Below are 19640 nucleotides of genomic sequence, written 5' to 3'. Positions count from 1 at the left end.
AAAAACTGCAACGCTACTGGCTTTTTCACGCTCAACACTTTCCCGCGTGTATCAAGAATGGTCCACCACCCAAAGGACATCCAGCCAACTCGACAACTGTGGGAAGCATTGGAGTCAACATGGGCCAACATCCCTGTGGAACGCTTGACACCTTGTAGAGTCCGTGACTCGATGAATTGCGGCTGTTCTGAGGGAAAAGGGGGGTGCAACTCAATATTAGGGAGGTGTTCCTATTGTTGTGTACACTCAGTCTCAATCTTGAACAGGATGATCTATTTTGGATGCAATTTGAATGGAATTGATGGCGAGAGAGTGCATGCGAGTGTTTAAATTGGATGTTCATTCATATGAATCTATCATGGAGATACTGTTAATTAGGCCTATTTTTACTGTAATATAGGCTGTGGCTGCAGCAAATTTACACATTACAAGATTTGTTTTTACCAACTGATGAGATGATACATGCATTGGGAACTCCATACTGAGATGCGCTGTCGGTCTCCACCCCCATCCCCACGGGCCACCAACGATATGCTTTGGAACACCACCTCACTCTGTGGTGATTGGCTCGTGATTTGCTAGTGTCAAAGGAAGCCGAACCAACGACAACATCTGATCCTCCGGGAGAATTTCAACCAACGGCCTCCACACTCCCGACAAGAGTAGAGTAGCAGAATGCCCATTCACAGGGATTTGAAGTGAAAGGCACTCACACATTCAGAATAGGTTATTTGTGGATGCATTGTAGATGTGAAACAATAGTTAAAGATGCACTATGCAGAAATCTCTGCCATTTCCCATGGGGTGGCGCACAATTGGCCCAGCGTTGTCCAGGGTAGGGGAGGGAATGGCCGGCAGGGATGTAGCTCAGTTGGTAGAGCATGGCGTTTGCAACGCCAGGGTTGTGGGTTCGATTCCCACGGGGGGTATACAAAATAATGTATGCACTAACTGTAAGTCGCTCTGGATAAGAGCGTCTGCTAAATGACTAAAATGTAAATGTAAATTTCCTGGTTGCTAAAATTCTAATAGTTCGCCTAATTTCAGTTTGAGAGACAAAACAAGCAAGTATAGTGTAGAGAATCATTGTACCATCTAAACCGCTGTGAAATATATTTTCCATATCCAAAAATATTGTATTTTCAGCCGTTTGAAGCTGGTGTACAAAACCGAAAGTAAAAGACGCAAAAACTAAACGGGAAGCATAGAAATAGTGCACATAGAACAGATCTACCGCTTCTTAGACTTGCTTTCAATGAGAATGACAGATCTATAACACACATTTCCAAGTGAATTTGGTCAGGTTGCCCAAAAAGTTACCTATTGCAGCTTTAAAACTCCTGCACACTGAGTATGCAAAGTATCATTTTCTTATGATGCTTTGGTTTCGGCCTTTCGACTGTCTTCAGAGCCCCAGAGGTCGAAATGTTAGCAAAAAGTGATCCTTTGCTAGAGCAGTGTGCAGGAATCTCATGGAATTTGTTGTGAGTCCTGACAACAGACACTATCCCTGAACACCAAGCCATGCCAGCCTCTGACAACTTCAAAACTACAAACCATTCATTATTAACTCATGGAGTACTAAGAACATGTTTCATCTGGCAGTGATACATCTTCACCTTCTTCTGCAGTATTGTCCTAATGCCAACTATGACTCTGCAGTGCATGGTGTCCAATAGCTTCTTTGCATTAGTATAAAACATTTCAAAGAAGATACCCTTCTTAGTCCCCCAAGGCCTAATAGACTCTCTTAAGAAGGGTGGGAACAGTGACTGGGCAGTTTAACTCAGACACCCACAGAACATCAAGTAGCCTACACTATGGACTGAACACGGATTACCAACTTTTCAAGTTCAAACAACTTTAACAGCCAGAAACAGTTAGGTCTATTCAACTCAGTCCTAATTCAGTCAGAACTGACCACGTATGAAGCCAGAGAAAAGAGAAAGCGTTGCTCGGGTACCGAACAGGACCAAGGGAGCCAAAAGCACCCCAGCCAGCCCATTCTCTCTCTGTGAAGGAGCAATTTGAGTCTCATTGATTTGGCTTCTTCCATGTTCCTTGTTTGAAACAGCCCATCTCCTACCTAAGCTGGTTAGGGGTTCCCTTATCTCTCTGTTACTCTCTCCACCCCATCCTCCTGCTTCACTTTCAGTGCTTTGGGGGAGCTGGGAGAGCTGCTGAGGGAAGGGGAAACAGGAGTTATTCACAGGCAACAAAGGCAAAGCAACACCAAGATTACACTGTAATTCGTACAGATTCAGAAACACAAACATATTGAATGACCATCCATAAAGGGGTTAGTTTTGCACTTCATCGTGGTACAGTGTATTTTGTTATCTGTGGTAAAGTGGGAAGAGCCGTTCATAGAGACCGAGAAAGATTTGCGAGCGGCAAGCCTACAGCGAAAGACATTAGAAAGATGTTCAAGAAAATAAGCGCTAAGATTATTTTAGTGATAAAAAGTCTTTATAATACTGGTCTATGACCTGCAAAAGTATTATGTCTGTTTAAGAGTAGCTACCCAGGAAATTATTGATTAGAATTAATATACTATGAAGTATTTCAGTTCAAAGTTTCAGCCAACAGTGATTTACTTGCACTGTGAAAGTATCAGAGCTCATAGAAAGTGTACACCCCTCAAATTGGAGCCAATACAATGTTGGCCTATATTTCCAAAGCTGATGCTGTTAATAATGCTATACGCATTTCTCCTGCATTTTCATAGCCACACACTGTTTGTGTTTGGTGGAATTTGGGGGAGTGCTCTGCAGTAGTTGATGCCACCCCCCCAAGCGAAAAGCTACCCCCTACCGTCTACCCTGCCATGAAAAACCCAGGAAAGTCTGTCAAATGGTTGTCTTTCCATTCAGAAAGCTACACAACTCCTGTGGTGTCTGGGTTAACATCATCACATGCACTAACTACACAGATGAGCTATCAAATTATGTCTGGGAGGGAGCTGGCAACAATCTGTTGACAACTAAAAATACTCCTCTATACAGGTTGCCTATTATTATTATTCATAATGTGTGTGTCATAAACCTAGACAGTAATGATGTTTTCCTCTTGTTGCATTAACTATGTTATAGCTTATTAGACTGCATGCTGAGCCAAGTAGACTTAGTACAATCATTGGGCTACTATGCACAGGGGTCGACTGGCCAGGCCTGTAAAAGTATAAAAACAGCAGCTGAAAGATGAACGTTTTAGAGAAAATCTACCTGAGGAGCATAGTGTGATACCAAATAACAGATAACCATCAAAAGATATGAAGAGGGTGTATGAAATGTTCAATCAAATCGAAACAGCTTATCTGCATCGGTGTCATCTTCAAATCTGCTTACACTATGGTTTCAAGCCATTGCTACTCGTCAGCATAAATGAAACACAAGAGGGCTTATACCATAAAAGGTGGATGCAAGTAATCCTACAGAAATAAGGTTGTGATTTAGGCGTATTGAAGCGGTCACCAGTTCACCCGTCCTGGCATTTTATTTGTGCTTGTTACTTTGTTTAGGATTACAAATGTATGGTTGAAGAAGTACTTAGACAGCATAAGTTACTATATAGCATAGTGGAGAAAATAAGATCTCTTCCATTTGTGCCGTGGCGAACATGAGTTGGAGTTTAAGTACTGCCAACAACACCTGACAGTAGCACCCTATTATAATTAGGTGTACAGATAGTGCGCTCAGTTGGAGTGAAAAATGGCATGGGGTCACAGGACAACTGTAATAACCTCTCCATTACCGACCAAAAATAGTTGCTTACCTACCTAGCTACTGGTACTAGCTACCACTTCAAACGGCATGATCAACATTGTGGCAAATTCTTTAGTGGCACTTTCAAATTGTGCATTTCACCAGTCCTAGTTATAAGCATGTTTTGCCAGCGTTTGTGACAGTAGTTTATGACCCATTTTGAAATTAGAGTTATCACATACAAATGACAGAATTGGTCAGTCTGACAAAAATGTGCTTAATTTATAAAAAATGACGTTTAAATGCGAAATTTGAATTGTTTTGCTGAAAGACTATGCCCATAGCTTACCCATGATGTTGCACAACGATATAAGTCATCGTTTTAGTCAAAGTATGATAAATTCTGATATTTTCCGTGTCAATGCCGTGTTTCCCCTATGAGATGATGTGCTAATACTTTTCAGTCTACGTTTCTTTTCAGAGCTGGGTTTTATTTGAATGTTACCACCCACCAGCATGGTATTGTTTATTAATCAGAAACACCTGCAAAGTTCTACCTCTTTACGAGTCGGGAATATGCTGAGCCAAACAGCTTTTCGCCATAGCCTACCTACACATGGTCACCTGAGCCATGGAGAAAATTAAAAGAGGAGGTACAAACGTATGTTTTTGCACCTCCACTTTTTCACCAACAAATTATCATAAGCCAAGTTTCATTTATTTTTTAGCTAGTCTGTATAACAGTTTTATAAATGGTCAAATTGTGTGCGATATGATTGCATTTTGGAACCACGCAACCCCAGAGTTGAATGGTTTGACCACGCTCCACTGCTTTGATTGGTGCAGCTAGAAACCACAAGTGTCTATCCTATAATGAAAAGGCACCAGTGAAAGAAAATTCCACTAGCTTGTTTATCTGTTGTGCTGTTACATTTGTATCGGTATTGTTTCGTGTCCGATGCGCTCAGGGTGTTGTTACATATCATTTGCGGTGTGCATCATGAGCAAAGTCATTGTAGCCCATCATTTCACTTCCACTAGCTGTGAGAACCATGGCATGAGCACAGGCTGACTTGATATTGCTGTAGTGCAGCCAAATAGCCTGCCAGCATCCTACCAATGGTTGCACCGTGTCCATTATAATGTAGAAAAACATCTAGTCCAAACCGTTCAATAGTTAGGCTATTCATATTACCGGCACTTCATCTTATTATTTATATTGCGGCTTCGCGGTCACAGTTTATGGAAGATGACAAAACTTTGGAGATAACAATAGATGGAAAAGTCAAAGATACTGCTTTCTCCTATCCATCTGTAGCAAAGTTTTCCCTAAATGTTTATGACAAATCCAGCTACAGAACCAGCCATAGCCTAGCCTAGCCAGCTGGCTAAACTTTTGAATACAGTTTAGGAAAAAAAAAAAAATTGCAACAGATAACACTAGCTACCTTGATGAGGTTAGCATGCTAGCTGCACTGACAACTGTCAGTGCCCTACTTGTTATTTCTCCACTCAACATGAAAATCACCACAACGTTTAAGCCCCCAATTCGTTAATATGCATTAGCAGCCTGTGTAATTCTTCGGAGGTGGAACCGGCATTGCCCACTGGTGGGGCCTTTAATGTATTATCTACGTATGTTTTGGTTAGAGTGAATAGGAGGATGCTGAACTCCCAACACTGGCTGACATTTGTATAACTTCCAGAGCTTGAATTTAATCAATCTATGCAATTGAACCAAAGAGTGCATTGCATGAACATGACAGACTGACTAGGAGGTTAGTTAGTTCAGGTAACAAGGGTTATTTGAAACCCATTCATTGTATGGCTGGGAGATGGACTCCCTGTCCGCGATCACCCCAACTCTTTATCATCTCTTTTTATTAATTTCTACATACTTACTTTTATAGCTTTTATTGCAGACTTGGTAATATTGGTCATTTTCGCCTTGGAGATTGGAGGCTTGTACTCATTCAGCGAGTAGAGCTGAAAGACAAAAAGCGATGGAAACAAACAGTTTAAACATATTTTGATATAATGCACAACTGTTAAATAAGACAACACATTACTCAGGACTGAGGCTAAGACTTAAGAGGAATGGCACATATTTCATTTGTACAGTAGGCTACATAGGCCAGGGAAAGGGTGTAGTCAAAAAGTGTTTGAAGACACTTGGGGCTGTCTTTATTATGCGTACAATGAAAATTCAAGCAATAGCTTCCAGTGAACTATTTTACTGAAAAGGTAGTTAAGTGTATTGGGCATGATGCTGATCTTTTAATTCGCTGTATGTTGTCGACGGTATCTGATTTCATGGTTCATGTTATGTAATTCTACACAGGCACACCATGTCATGTGACCACATTCCCATTTGTACGTTTAAAAAAAAACTAGTTTAGTCGTGCATTATTGCTACAGATATCATAACTCGATGTGTGAATGACTGCATATCACCTACTAATGACTATGGGGACTCGTTTTGGTTTACGAATATTGACTGTCATTGTTTGGCTGCAGCAACAACCGGGCCACAACTAATACTTGACATTTACACATTTGGCAAACTGAACTGAAGAACAGACCCAGAGGCAAAGTCTGGCACATTTCTACCAACCTCAGTTATTTTGGAAGATAGAAACCAACTAGCTAACTAACTAGCTGATCAGTAAACCAGTATTGCCCCTTGCTAACTGAATTCAGACGAATGACTCAACCATTTGGCTTGAAACTATTGGGCCACACTGGCGCTCGCCCCCAATTTTTTTTAAAACTAAATACAATAGCTTGCTAGCATGCTATTTTAGTTAACGTTACCTGCAAAGTAATACAAAGTAAGTGATTGGTTTACAGCATAATTTGTTAGCTAACTGGACACATTGCACCGGCCACCACTCGAAAACATAACAGCTAACTAGCTCACGTTTTACCAGGCCTTGCTCGCTAGCTACTGCCTGGCTAACATTGTTAGCTAACTAGCCAGCTTACCTTTACAGTTGACTGTGATAGTTAACTAACTAGTTAGCGAGCTATTTTCTTAACGAGTAGCTAACACGTTACCTAAGTAAATTAGGGTGACGTAGTTAGCGACAGGGGTTGTTATGATTTCGAAGTTGTTCAATTGAGTTAGCTAGTTAAGGTTACTGTAGGCTAACTAAATTAGCTAGCTAGTTAAACATTCTTAGCGCACTCTACCAGATAGCAATCTAGCTAGTTACAGTTCACTGAGTTTAGCTCAGTATTGCTGACCAAATAACGGTATAGTAGCGCTTACAATGAAAATGACTAACTGCTTGATCAATATTCATGGTGGAAGCAAAACATTGTCTACTGAAAAGATGGGGCCTTGCGTCTAGCTGCCCTTCTCCCCATTTCTGCTTGACGCTAGCTAACGTTAATCATACATCTCACTAATATTACAGTCACTTGCATTGAAATGGAGGGGAGAAATCATACAAACCTCGCCGTTGAATGCTTTGACAGCCTCCATGGTGTTGTTTTTGGGTATCGTTGTAAGCTGTAAAATGTTTATATTGTTCTCCTCAACAACTGGTTTGACGCATGCTCTACGTTAGCTTGGTGAGATGGAGGAGATTGCCAATATGGCGCACAACCCCCAATGAAATCCGAACAGCAGTACAGAGACCAGCGAACCCAAGTGTCACACACTGGCATTGCATGTCCAATGAAAGCAGCTGGCGACGACTCGTGGTCAAAAAAAGGCTCTAACACCCCGCTTGTTTATTCTAAAAAGCATCCGTCTGAAGTAAAAAAATTAATAATCCGATATTTATAATGCAGAGCATTTAAACGCTTTATTACTCTTTCGATAGTCACTTAATTAGAATTTACCAATTAAAAGACTATAGAACTGTACACACTTTATACCTATGTACAATTACAATGCTAAAACAATTTAAAATATTTACCACAGCTAAATCATATAAATTACAATTCAGGATTCATTGTTGCTGGCACAAAATGTAATGCTTACATAACGTCTCCATAAAAGCATCTTAATGTAACAGCTATCATATACAGCAATGTTGAATGATAAAATGTATCTAGCAAACCACAAAAATATCATGATCCAAATGTAACCAAGATAAAAATCTAGGTCACAAAAGTTTGTCTCAAAAGCTTACATACTGTACATTTCAAGGTAATACTAGTGCATGTCTGTTGAACTGTTTGTAAAACTATTAGAAAATAAAACCTTGTCCTATGGGTAACCGATCATGTTGCAAAATAAACACATCTACCCAATGTTCCATCATTCACTACTTGAGATAACACAAATGCAAGCAAACACAAATACTGTACACATCACAACAGAAAAAAACTGTAAATTGTTACATCTCTAAACATAAAAAGATCAATGACAACAAACAATATAAAACCATATCATTTCATCCAATCAGCCAAATGTTTGCATCAACTCCAACTTTTAAAATAAGACACTTTCCTCTTATCATGATTCCACTTAGTGGAGAGCTGCTTCTTATTGTATGTTGTTAGATAAAAATGCAGCCTGTGTCAACCTGGACTCGAGGGTAGAAGTAACATAGTAAATGTAAATCATAGAAAATGTAAATCTGTCTTCCTCCATTTAGTACGATATGTTACGTTTCATATGGTATATATTAATTTGTGGCTGTCCATCAATTTCGTATGATATGATATGAATTACAATTCGTATGATATGTTACGAATTGCAATTCGCTGTGGCTAACGTTAGCTAGGTGGCTAATGCTAACGTTAGCTAGGTGGCTAATGCTAGCTAGGCTAAGGGTTAAGGTTAGGAGTTAGGTTAAAGGGTTAGCTAACATGCTTAGTAGTTGCAGAGTAGCTAAATAGTAGCAAGTAGTTGAAAAGTTGCTAATTAGCTACAATTCTAAAGTGGTCTTTGGTGTGATTTGAAGACGCAACCTTTGGGTTGCTAGACGTTCGCGTTATACGACCACTCGTATAACATATCATGCTAATTTGAGTATCCCGGATTTACGTTTACTATGTTATGTCTAGTCTATGAGACCAGGCTGCCAGTGTACAACACTTAGTGCTACTGGGTTATGGGTAGACAATAATGGCAGTGAGTCTTATAAACAATCTGAGTAAAAGTTACCCCTAGGCACATGAACACAATCAGCTCATCCATCCCAACTCTTAACCATAAGTATTAGTGGGGGAAACTCAAAACTGACCTTAGATCAGTGTTTAGGGGCAACTTCATCCATCCTACTCCATTATAAACTGGTCTCTACAAAGGGGACTGCAATGGCATTGGCTGCTGCTGCAGAGGGCTCTACCTCTGCTGCCACCTGGTGTCCATGCTTGAGACAGATCTCCTGGAGCAGAGGTGTGTTGACTTCTTTCCATTCCCTGAATCTGGATGAGGTGGGTTCTGACAGCACCTGCTCGATGGTCAACAGGTCTGCCTCCTTTGCCTAAATCAAAGGGGAAGAGAGAAAAAGTGTGTAACTATGCTCAAGGGTCTTGCAATACTATTCAAAATTATGCCTAAACAGTACATACAATTTCTACATAGAAAACAAGGACATACACTACTGTTCAAAAGTTTGGGGTCACTTAGAAATGTCCTTGTTTTCGAAAGAAAAGCAATTTTTTTGTCCATTAAAATAACATCAAATTGATCAGAAATACAGTGTAGACATTGTTTATGTTGTAAATGGCTATTGTAGCTGGAAACGGCTGATTATTTATTGAATATCTACATAGGCGTACAGAGGCCCATTTTCATCAACCATCAGTCCTGTGTTCCAATGGCACGTTGTGTTTGCTAATCCAAGTTTATCATTTTAAAAGGCTAATTGATCATTAGAAAACCCTTTTGCAATTATGTTAGCACAACTGAAAACTGTTGTGCTGATTAAAGAAGCAATAAAACTGGCCTTCTTGAGACTAGTTGAGTATCTGGAGCATCAGCAATTGTGGGTTCGATTACAGGCTCAAAATGGCCAGAAACAAAGAACTTTCTTCTGAAACTCGTCAGTCTATTCTTGTTCTGAGAAATGAAGGCTATTCCATGCGAGAAATTGCCAAGAAACTGAAGATCTCGTACAACGCCGTGTACTACTCCCTTCACAGAACAGCGCAAACTGGCTCTAACCAGAATAGAAAGAGGAGTGGGAGGCCCTGGTGCACAACTGAGCAAGAGGACAAATACAGAGTGTCTAGTTTGAGAAACAGGCGCCTCACAGGTCCTCAACTGGCAGCTTCATTAAATAGTACCTGCAAAACACCCGTCTCAACGTCAACAGTGAAGAGGCGACTCCGGGATGCTGACCTTCTAGGCAGAGTTGCAAAGAAAAAGCCATATCTCAGACTGGCCAATAAAAAGAAAAGATTAAGATGGGCAAAATAACACAGACACTGGAGAGAGGAAGATTGGAAAAAAGTGTTATGGACAGACAAATCGAAGTTTGAGGTGTTCGGATCACAAAGAATAACATTTGTGAGACGCAGACCAAATGAAAAGATGCTGGAGGAGTGCTTGATGCCATCTGTCAAGCATGGTGGAGGCAATGTGATGGTCTGGGGGTGCTTTGGTGGTGGTAAAGTGGGAGATTTGTACAGGGTAAAAGGGATCTTCAAGAAGGAAGGATATTACTTCATTTTGCAACGCCATGCCATTACCTGTGGACGGCGCTTGATTAGAGCCAATTTCCTCCTACAACAGGACAATGACCCAAAGCACAGCTCCAAACTATGCAATAACTATTTAGGAAAGAAGCAGTCAGCTGGTATTCTGTCTATAATGGAGTGGCCAGCACAGTCACCGGATCTCAACCCTATTGAGCTGTTGTGGGAGCAGCTTGACCGTATGGTACGTAAGAAGTGCCCATCAAGCCAATCCAACTTGTGGGAGGTGCTTCAGGAAGCATGGGGTGAAATCTCTTCAGATTACCTAAAAAAATTGAAAACTAGAATGCCAAAGGTCTCCAAGGCTGTAATTGCTGCAAATGGAGGATTCTTTGACGAAATCAAAGTTTGAAGGACACAAAAAAATCATTATTTCTAATATTGTCAATGACTACATTTCCTATTCATTTTGCTATATTTCCTATTCAAACTCATTTGATGTATGTTTTCATGGAAAAAAAGGACATTTCTAAGTGACCCCAAACTTTTGAACGGTGGTGTACATTTGATACTGCCACTTATGTGGTGATAAACTGATAAAAACAAAAGCATATAATAATTCTAGTGAAGTTGGCAGATGTACCTTCAGCGTGCTGTTGAGGGTCCTGATGAGGTGCAGTTTCTCGTTTATGTCCTGGTTTTTGCATCTCTTTATAAAGGAGGCTCTGAAGTCCCTCTTGGTGGATGGTTTGCGGTCTCCTATGGGAGAGAGGCTGGCCTGCTTGATGTGGATGTACAGTCTCTCCATCTCATCAGACGTGGCTTCATGGTTCACTGCAAGAACAATAGAATGGACTTTAAGAAATGTATATTTCTGCAGAAAAATATTTATATTATAACTAATTTACTTCACAAAAATTACTTGGCTTTAAGATTAAGTATGACAAGGTTTGAGGTCAGTCCCCTTACTCAAAACTGGTTAAACAGAATATTGAGCTCATTGAAAGGATTTAAATAGTGTTGACTATAACTCTGCATCGTTTCATTTTTTTCTCTCCAACTGGTTGATTGACAGTTATGAGACAATGTATGTTAGCCAAAACTGCGAAAACAGGACGAAGACTAGGATGTTTTGGTATTCAAATCTGTTGAACAAAAATTCCTAGGCCAGGGCAGGATGTGCAGGCAGACATGCAAACTAACTCACATCTTCCAATGAGCACATCTACTTACTGTCATCCCCAATGTGCTGCCAAAGACAGAAGCTGTGACATTACACAACCAGAGACAACAGGAAGTGTGGTCTACTTGCACTTCTCCTATCCACAGGTCTGATCACATAAGAACTAAAGGGATCCAGTGAGCACAAAATTCATTTTCCTTCACAATTTGTATTGTGATTAATATGTTCCCCTTATTTAAGTCAACAGTTGTTAAGAAAAAAGCATTCTCACCATCTTCTGTCCCTATTCCAAGCACAGCCACCTCCTCTGTCTGCTCCCTGGGGTTAACGTCCTCCTCCCTGGCTGTGCTCCCAGGGGGGTCCTGGTAGGATGAAGCCTCCTGGTGGTGCTGTAGGGGCTCCTCGTTCTCCTGATGCTGTGGGGGCCGATGTGTGTGGACCTGCACAGAGCACACCACCGTTTCCCCGACAACAGGAGAGGCCTGCGAGACCAGGTCCAGCCAGGATTGACGATGCTTGGCCAGAGAGGACACGGAACTCTGTGATGTCATCGTGCTGACTGGTGAGGAGAAGGAGCCATTGGTCTCGCCAGGAAGGGGGGAGGAGTAGGGGGGAGGGAGGGTACCCTGAGAGAGAAGAACATGAAGGGGGTTGTTTAGCAGGGTTTAATACACAACACTTTGAAAAAATTAATGTAAGTCAGTGTAACTAAGGCCCAGAGGTTTTCTTGGTCAGGTAACACGGTTAGGAAAAACTTTTTGCCTTAATTACCAGAGCCTACTCGACTGCCCAGTGCCTACTGCCTACTGACCTGATGTCCACTGCCAGGTGGACCATCCACAGAGCCCTGGTCCATCTGTTCAGAGTATGGGGGAGGGGGAGCCTCTGTCGTCTCAGCCTCCTCGTGATCACTCGCCTCACTGTAGCACTCTGGACATAGAGTCAAAATGCCATTAGGCTACATACAGTGAGGGGAAAAAGTATTTGATCCCCTGCTGATTTTGTACGTTTGCCCACTGACAAAGAAATGATCAGTCTATAATTTTAATGGTAGGTTTATTTGAACAGTGAGAGACAGAATAACAACAAAAAAATCCAGAAAAACGCATGTCAAAAATGTTATAAATTGATTTGCATTTTAATGAGGGAAATAAGTATTTGACCCCTCTGCAAAACATGACTTAGTACTTGGTGGCAAAACCCTTGTTGGCAATCACAGAGGTCAGACGTTTCTTGTAGTTGGCCACCAGGTTTGCACACATCTCAGGAGGGATTTGTCCCACTCCTCTTTGCAGATCTTCTCCAAGTCATTAAGGTTGAGGCTGACATTTGGCAACTCGAACCTTCAGCTCCCTCCACAGATTTTCTATGGGATTAAGGTCTGGAGACTGGCTAGGCCACTCCAGGACCTTAATGTGCTTCTTCTTGAGCCACTCCTTTGTTGCCTTGGCCGTGTGTTTTGGGTCATTGTCATGCTGGAATACCTATCCACTACCCATTTTCAATGCCCTGGCTGAGGGAAGGAGGTTCTCACCCAAGATTTGACGGTACATGGCCCTGTCCATCGTCCCTTTGATGCGGTGAAGTTGTCCTGTCCCCTTAGCAGAAAAACACCCCCAAAGCATAATGTTTCCACCTCCATGTTTGACGGTGGGGATGGTGTTCTTGGGGTCATAGGCAGCATTCCTCCTCCTCCAAACACGGCGAGTTGAGTTGATGGCAAAGAGCTCCATTTTGGTCTCATCTGACCACAACACTTTCACCCAGTTCTCCTCTGAATCCTTCAGATGTTCATTGACAAACTTCAGACGGGCCTGTATATGTGCTTTCTTGAGCAGGGGGACCTTGCGGGCGCTGCAGGATTTCAGTCCTTCACGGCGTAGTGTGTTACCAATTGTTTTCTTGGTGACTATGGTCCCAGCTGCCTTGAGATCATTGACAAGATCCTCCCGTGTAGTTCTGGGCTGATTCCTCACCGTTCTCATGATCATTGCAACTCCACAAGGTGAGATCTTGCATGGAGCCCCAGGCCGAGGGAGATTGACAGTTATTTTGTGTTTCTTCCATTTGCAAATAATCGCACCGTTGTCACCTTCTCACCAAGCTGCTTGGCGATGGTCTTGTAGCCCATTCCAACCTTGTCTAGGTCTACAATCTTGTCCCTGACATCCTTGGAGAGCACTTTGGTCTTGGCCATGGTGGAGAGTTTGGAATCTGATTGATTGATTGCTTCTGTGGACAGGTGTCTTTTATACAGGTAACAAGCTGAGATTAGGAGCACTCCCTTTAAGAGTGTGCTCCTAATCTCAGCTCTTTACCTGTATAAAAGACACCTGGGAGCCAGAAATCTTTCTGATTGAGAGGGGGTCAAATACATATTTCCCTCATTAAAATGCAAATCAATTTATAATTTTTTTTTACATGCGTTTTTCTGGATTTTGTTGTTGTTATTCTGTCTCTCACTGTTCAAATAAACCTACCATTAAAATTATAGACTGATCATGTCTTTGTCAGTGGGCAAACGTACAAAATCAGCAGGGGATCAAATACTTTTTTTCCCTCACTGTACTTGACAAACAATAATCAGCAGTGATACTGAGGCAATAGTAGTAAAGAACAGAATGAGTCAATTGGTGGAATGGACCACAGCTGATAAATCATTCCGACTGATCAACATAAAAGCTTACCAGCAGTGTTGCTCTCTGTTGGTTCGTATTGTATTGAAGCAAGCCCAAGCTTATTCAACCATCTGCAACAGACAAACAGAGAGAGACTGTCACATTCCTCACAGTGTTTCTATGATGACTATCTTAACATGACAATCTTTTCATGTGACTTACACGTTCATCTCCTCGTAGGTATCAGCTGCAAAGAAAAAAATCATGACTTGCGGGTGACATGCTTTGATGGCACTGCAAGAGACAGAGAGGGGAGAGAACATAACTTACAGAACATAAGATTAATTTTCTCACTTTGTGTTCAATCATTCACACTCTGTGCTCAGGAAGTTAAACATTCACGAGCCCTATAACTTCCAGTCATTGTGAGAGGTGGGCGTTCTCGTCAAATTGAAAAAGTGCTAGTAAATGGTCAGTGATTACCTGGAATAGATTCATTGACCAGTTTTACACCAATAGTAACATGATTTAGTGAAATAAGAAACAAATGACTTACTATTTTTTCTTGCACTCCAATGCTCTGTCGATGATGAAGTCAGTCAGGTTAATGAATCCCTCTGCTTTCTCTGCCTGAAAATAATGTAGGATTAACAGATTCTTAGCATTAAAGGGATTGGCATTTCAAAGCAATGAAAAAATACACATTATTAAACCTTTTATCCATTTCTAGTTCCCTCAAATTAGTTTTGACACATGGTAAACATAGGCTTTATTAATTCCTCCATCATGCCAGTAATCATGCCTCCGTAGAAGAAACTGACACACTGACACTTCCAGTTTCAGGAAACACCATGTCAGAGTCAGACTGACTAATTACCAGCAGTGACGAGAGGTAGCGGAGGCAGCAGGCAGCTGTGGAAATGATAGGATGACTCAGCATAGAAGGCTAAGTTGCCAGTGTTACTCACCAGCTGAGTAGTGTACCAGTACAGAGAAGTCTTCTTCAGCACAAACCAGTACTTCTTCCATTTGAAGCCCAGGAAGCCCTTTCCTTCTTTCTTCCTGTAGAGCCAGCCATGGTAGTCCAACTCCCCCAGCTCTTTAACCGAGACCCTCCGTCTGCTCATTGCCACATTGCCTGAACACAGAAACACAAACAGAGGAGATCGTTCCTGAATTCATGCACCGTGGTTGTAAAGCAACAATATACCCTCTAATTTACCTTTTTGCTATGCAGACATTTTGATATGACACTTTGATTGGTTAAATAAATCCTCTTCAGCAAGTTCAGCAAGGTACAAACAATATTACAAGCCCATGATGTACAGAGGGATACAATAGAATTCAAATAGTCCAATGACTCCAAATTGAACATTCTACGCAACAGATCTGTTAAACAGATTTATGGTTCACCTGCTGATTCAGATTTTAAGCTACTGTTTCCAAGTACAGCAGATTCAGAATCTCTTTCAACCACTTTCAGCCTACCTGTGTCAGATGGTTGTCAGCCAAAGAATTTTCAAAAAAGTATTCCACAGGTAAATGCCAAAATAAAGGAAATACCAGTGTCTTATTAGGGTGTTGGGCCACCATGAGGCAGAACAGCTTCAATGCACCTTGGCATAGATTCTACAAGTGTCTGGAACTCTATTGGAGGGATGCGACACCATTCTTCTATGAGAAATTCCATAATTTGGTGTTTTGTTGATGGTGGTGGAAAACACGGTCTCAGGGGCCATTACAGAATCTCCCATAAGTGTTCAATTGGGTTGAGATCTGATGACTGAGATGGCCATGGCATATGGTAAAACATTTAATAATACTCATCAAACCATTCAGTGACCACTCATGCCCTGTGGATGGGGCATTGTCATCCTATGGGGGCATAGCCATGTTAGCTATGGCAGGTAGCCTAGCGGTTAGAGCATTGGGTCGAATACCCAAGCCGACAAAGTGAAAAATCTGTTGATGTACCCTTGAGCAAGGCACTTAACCCTAATTTGCTCCAGGGGCGCCGTACTAGTATGACTGACCCTGTAAAACAACACATTTCACTGCACCTATCTGGTGTATGTGACAATAAATGTCCCTAAACACAATGGGATGTTAATTGCTTTCCTTAACTCAAGAAACACACCTGTGTGGAAGCACCTGTTTTCAATATACTTTGTATCCCTCATTTACTCAAGAGTTTCCATTATTTTGGCAGTTACCTGTTTATCCCACACAATGAAGCACAGCATACACTAACTGCCCATAAACAGAAGGCTAATAATATTGGAATCTCTTGCTGAGCCTGGTCTTAACCCTTTACACTAGTGGGAATTGGCCTATATAGATAGGGCTAAATGTAAATGTTTCTTACAGAAGAAATATGAAAAGCATGGTAGCAATTGAAAGGAAATAGTTTGGAGATTATGGGAATATTATTAGACAAAAGTTCAGGACACAACAGTTCACCTGACACAAGACAGAATCCAAACATTATACTGTTGATTTTATTTTACATTTACTTTCCTTTTCGGCACATTTGCTGATAACAAAATCTGAAAATACATTCAGTAACATGATAAGAATATTCCTGTAAAATGTGGGGTAGGTGCAACATAAACCAAAGAAATGACATGGGTTTGAGAGGACTAACTGGTGTCTCCAAGTGGCCGAACACCTCTCCAAAGTGTGCACAGTTCCTAAGTCATTTCAATGCACTTTTATGACTCAAAGAGTCTTCAACTATAAGTTGTTGTTTTTTTAGCTCACCTAGCTGTGCCGTTGAGGAACTAGAACAAGCACACTTGTAGTTGTTTTGAACACAGCCCTTCAATCACACAATTACTGTTGTTGTTTAAGCAACTGCACATTATAAATTGCAATCTGGGTCAGGTGGGCATCATTTAAAAGCTTGTTCTATTGCCAACTTGAATAGCTAAGTTATAAAATATGATCTTACAGTGTTAGGGCAATTCAGAGAAACAGATCGTAATTTTGGTGTGCATAGAAAGGAGTCGTGTGCATTCAGCTGCGTGTTCCGCAGAGAATGTTCTTCACAATAGACAAACATAGGCTCATTCTGTTCAGAACAACCCAGCGTATGATGCCATGTCATCTTGTAACTGTACATCAAACATAGTGATCATAAACGCTGACACTGTATATGATGAGTTTTATGATATGGAAATGTGAATTGTACATTCGGGCTCAAAGCGGTATTTATTATAATCCTCAACGTCTGATCTTTTAAAATAGATTGAGTCCTCTTAATTTACACCATTTCCCTTACTCAGACAACAAAAAAATGTGGAAAAGTTGCCCAATTAACAGGAGGGAGGGGGACTAAGTTCAGGACAGCGGTCAGTCAAAACCCAAACAGCACTGTAAAGCGCAGAGCCAGAGCTCTGACGTAATTTATAGCATGTTACTGTACAACCACTGCGTTCCAATTTAGACGCTTATCAGTGCCCAAATCTGCAATTTTCAACCCATATATGAGTGTAAAGGGCTACAGCATTTTCAACACAACCCTCCACACAGAGACTCTAATCGTCTTGTCACTTCACACACGTCCAAATCAGGGGAGCCAAATTACAGTTGAGGGCACAGACAGCAAGCAGGCAGGCAGGCAGCAGAATCAGGCTTGGACACCAACTTACCTCCTCGAGTTTTCCTCTTGGGTTTCTGTCTCAGGGAAACCTGAGAGAACAGAAGAAAGGTAGTGAGAGGTCAGATAGTCCCTAGTTCAGGAGATGGGTGATTGAAGATAGTGCTCCCCCAGACAGTGCAGCTCGATCAGACAGTCCCTCACCCTACCTCAGCGATTGTCTTTGAAACATCCTGTTTCACACTACCAGTGTCACATCTCTCTCTCTAACATCCTCTTCTCTCTCTCTCGTGTTCATTATCTCTCTCTACTCTCTCCAACATCCTCTTCTCTCTCTCTCTCTCGTGTTCATTCTCTCTTTCTCTTTCGCAGATATTCCAAATGCAGTATTCACAAGCAATCAAATATAACACAGAGGTTTGCCACCTTTTTTAAATATATGTACTTTTTTTAACAATAAAGAAGCTTTTTATTTAATTCCATTGTCCTCCAAGAGTTGCTGAATCTCCGCTCTACTATATATTGTGAGATCTCAGAGGAAGATGTAATGATGACATCCTATGAGAAAGGATTTGCCAAAGCAATATGTGAGTACTGCCTGCCTCAGGAAAAAAATGCCCATTTAAAAAACTATAGATAATCTCCAGTACTTACAGGGTTGTAGTCATCAGCTGCCATGGAGGGAGCCAGAGATATAGGGAAGGCAGCCTGCAGTCAGAGAGAGAGACCTTTTCAATTTATCCACAGACTGTTGAATTCAAAACATTATTTACCCCCCATTTTAATCAATAGACTGAGTACAATACTTCAAATGTCAAAAGGTCCACTGACATCTCTCCTGATTTAGAGAAAAGGGGGAACTGCTTCACATCATGGATGAGTTGGTGTCCATTTATAGCATGACCCTTGTACGCTGCATTTAGTCTTCATAAGTGAACTTGCACAAGATTGTAGTCAGCCCTTTCATTAACAGAATATGACCCATAATGTCTTCAAACCAAACATGGGAACTGACGTTGTCACAGACATTGAGAAACAGTTTCCTTCACATTGACATTATTGACAAACTTCCTCCTAGAATAATTCTTCAGGGGGACTACGTTCCAGACAGAGAATATCTGAGGGGTTTGATGGAGGGACCCTCAGACTCTGGAGCCACACAAACCAAAATGTAGGTCACATCAGCTGATAAAAACTTGTAAATTAAGGTTAAGCTCTTTCCAGATCCATGGTCCTGATGGACAAAGAAAATGCCTCCAATTTAGGAAGTTATACTGGTAGGTACACATTCCTACCATACAGTTCCAAAATGCTGCAATGAAAGAACAATATACATATTAATTTAGTCAAGATGAATCCGTGACAAATCAGTACCTGTTGCTTTCAAACCAGGTTAGGAATATATCCACTTAAGAGCATCCGGCTTCATAAGGCTGGTCTTCACCAAATGACACATACCAAAGAAGAGAAACATATCTATGCTTCACTTCTCTCGCTGTCTTGCTCAACACACTTGCATCTCAGTCAGCAACATGTTTTGTTAACCAACTGATGACTGTGAGCCTAGTGATATTTCATCACACTATAACCACAGCTGCAGCCTTATGAACTAACCACAGCTAAGCAGATGAACTAACTGCACATGTCATCAGATGACATAAACAATACAACCAGTTTAAGAGAGCATCAAGAACGGTGTGAGCACTGACTGCAGCATACTACCACATCAGACAGGTCAAGAGTTTAGGGATCAAATGCTTCCACACCTAATAACGGCCATGTTTGGAACTAAACAAGAATCAGATATAACAAAAACAAAATGAATTAAAAACACTAGCTGGACTGAACCGAGTTCAGTGAAGCCATCTAGGCCTATAACCGTTTACTCAAAATGTGTGTGTCTTTCTTTGATGGATTGACCCAAACCCTGTGTTTGT

At 41.2% G+C, this 19640-nt stretch overlaps 2 protein-coding genes across 3 annotated transcripts in view; both read right to left on the bottom strand.

Moving 5' to 3' along the window:
• Positions 1-7329, bottom strand: part of LOC121545022 (SR-related and CTD-associated factor 8) — a 37369-nt gene extending 30040 nt beyond the window's left edge. The window contains 2 exon segments of the mRNA XM_041855349.2: positions 5607-5690; positions 7162-7329. Of these exon segments, the coding sequence (XP_041711283.2) occupies positions 5607-5690; positions 7162-7191 (114 nt within the window). The 5' untranslated portion in view covers positions 7192-7329.
• A 1129-nt stretch (positions 7330-8458) lies between these two features.
• LOC121545025 (connector enhancer of kinase suppressor of ras 3) overlaps positions 8459-19640 on the bottom strand; it is an 81392-nt gene continuing 70210 nt past the window's right edge. For both annotated transcript variants that reach the window (XM_041855355.2, XM_041855354.2), the window contains exons 16-25: positions 18358-18411; positions 17756-17795; positions 15074-15243; positions 14662-14735; positions 14328-14399; positions 14175-14236; positions 12299-12417; positions 11759-12113; positions 10948-11138; positions 8459-9148 (exon numbers count right to left, since the gene is read on the bottom strand). In XM_041855355.2, coding sequence (XP_041711289.2) covers positions 8948-9148; positions 10948-11138; positions 11759-12113; positions 12299-12417; positions 14175-14236; positions 14328-14399; positions 14662-14735; positions 15074-15243; positions 17756-17795; positions 18358-18411 — 1338 coding nt within the window. In that variant the 3' untranslated portion in view covers positions 8459-8947. The remainder of the gene's footprint in view (positions 9149-10947; positions 11139-11758; positions 12114-12298; positions 12418-14174; positions 14237-14327; positions 14400-14661; positions 14736-15073; positions 15244-17755; positions 17796-18357; positions 18412-19640) is intronic.

Source organism: Coregonus clupeaformis, chromosome 29, assembly GCF_020615455.1.
Source record: "Coregonus clupeaformis isolate EN_2021a chromosome 29, ASM2061545v1, whole genome shotgun sequence".
In the NCBI taxonomy this organism is placed as follows: Eukaryota; Metazoa; Chordata; class Actinopteri; order Salmoniformes; family Salmonidae; genus Coregonus; species Coregonus clupeaformis.
The sequence above is the reverse complement of the archived record's forward strand: the minus strand, read 5'-3'. Positions and strand labels throughout refer to the sequence as shown.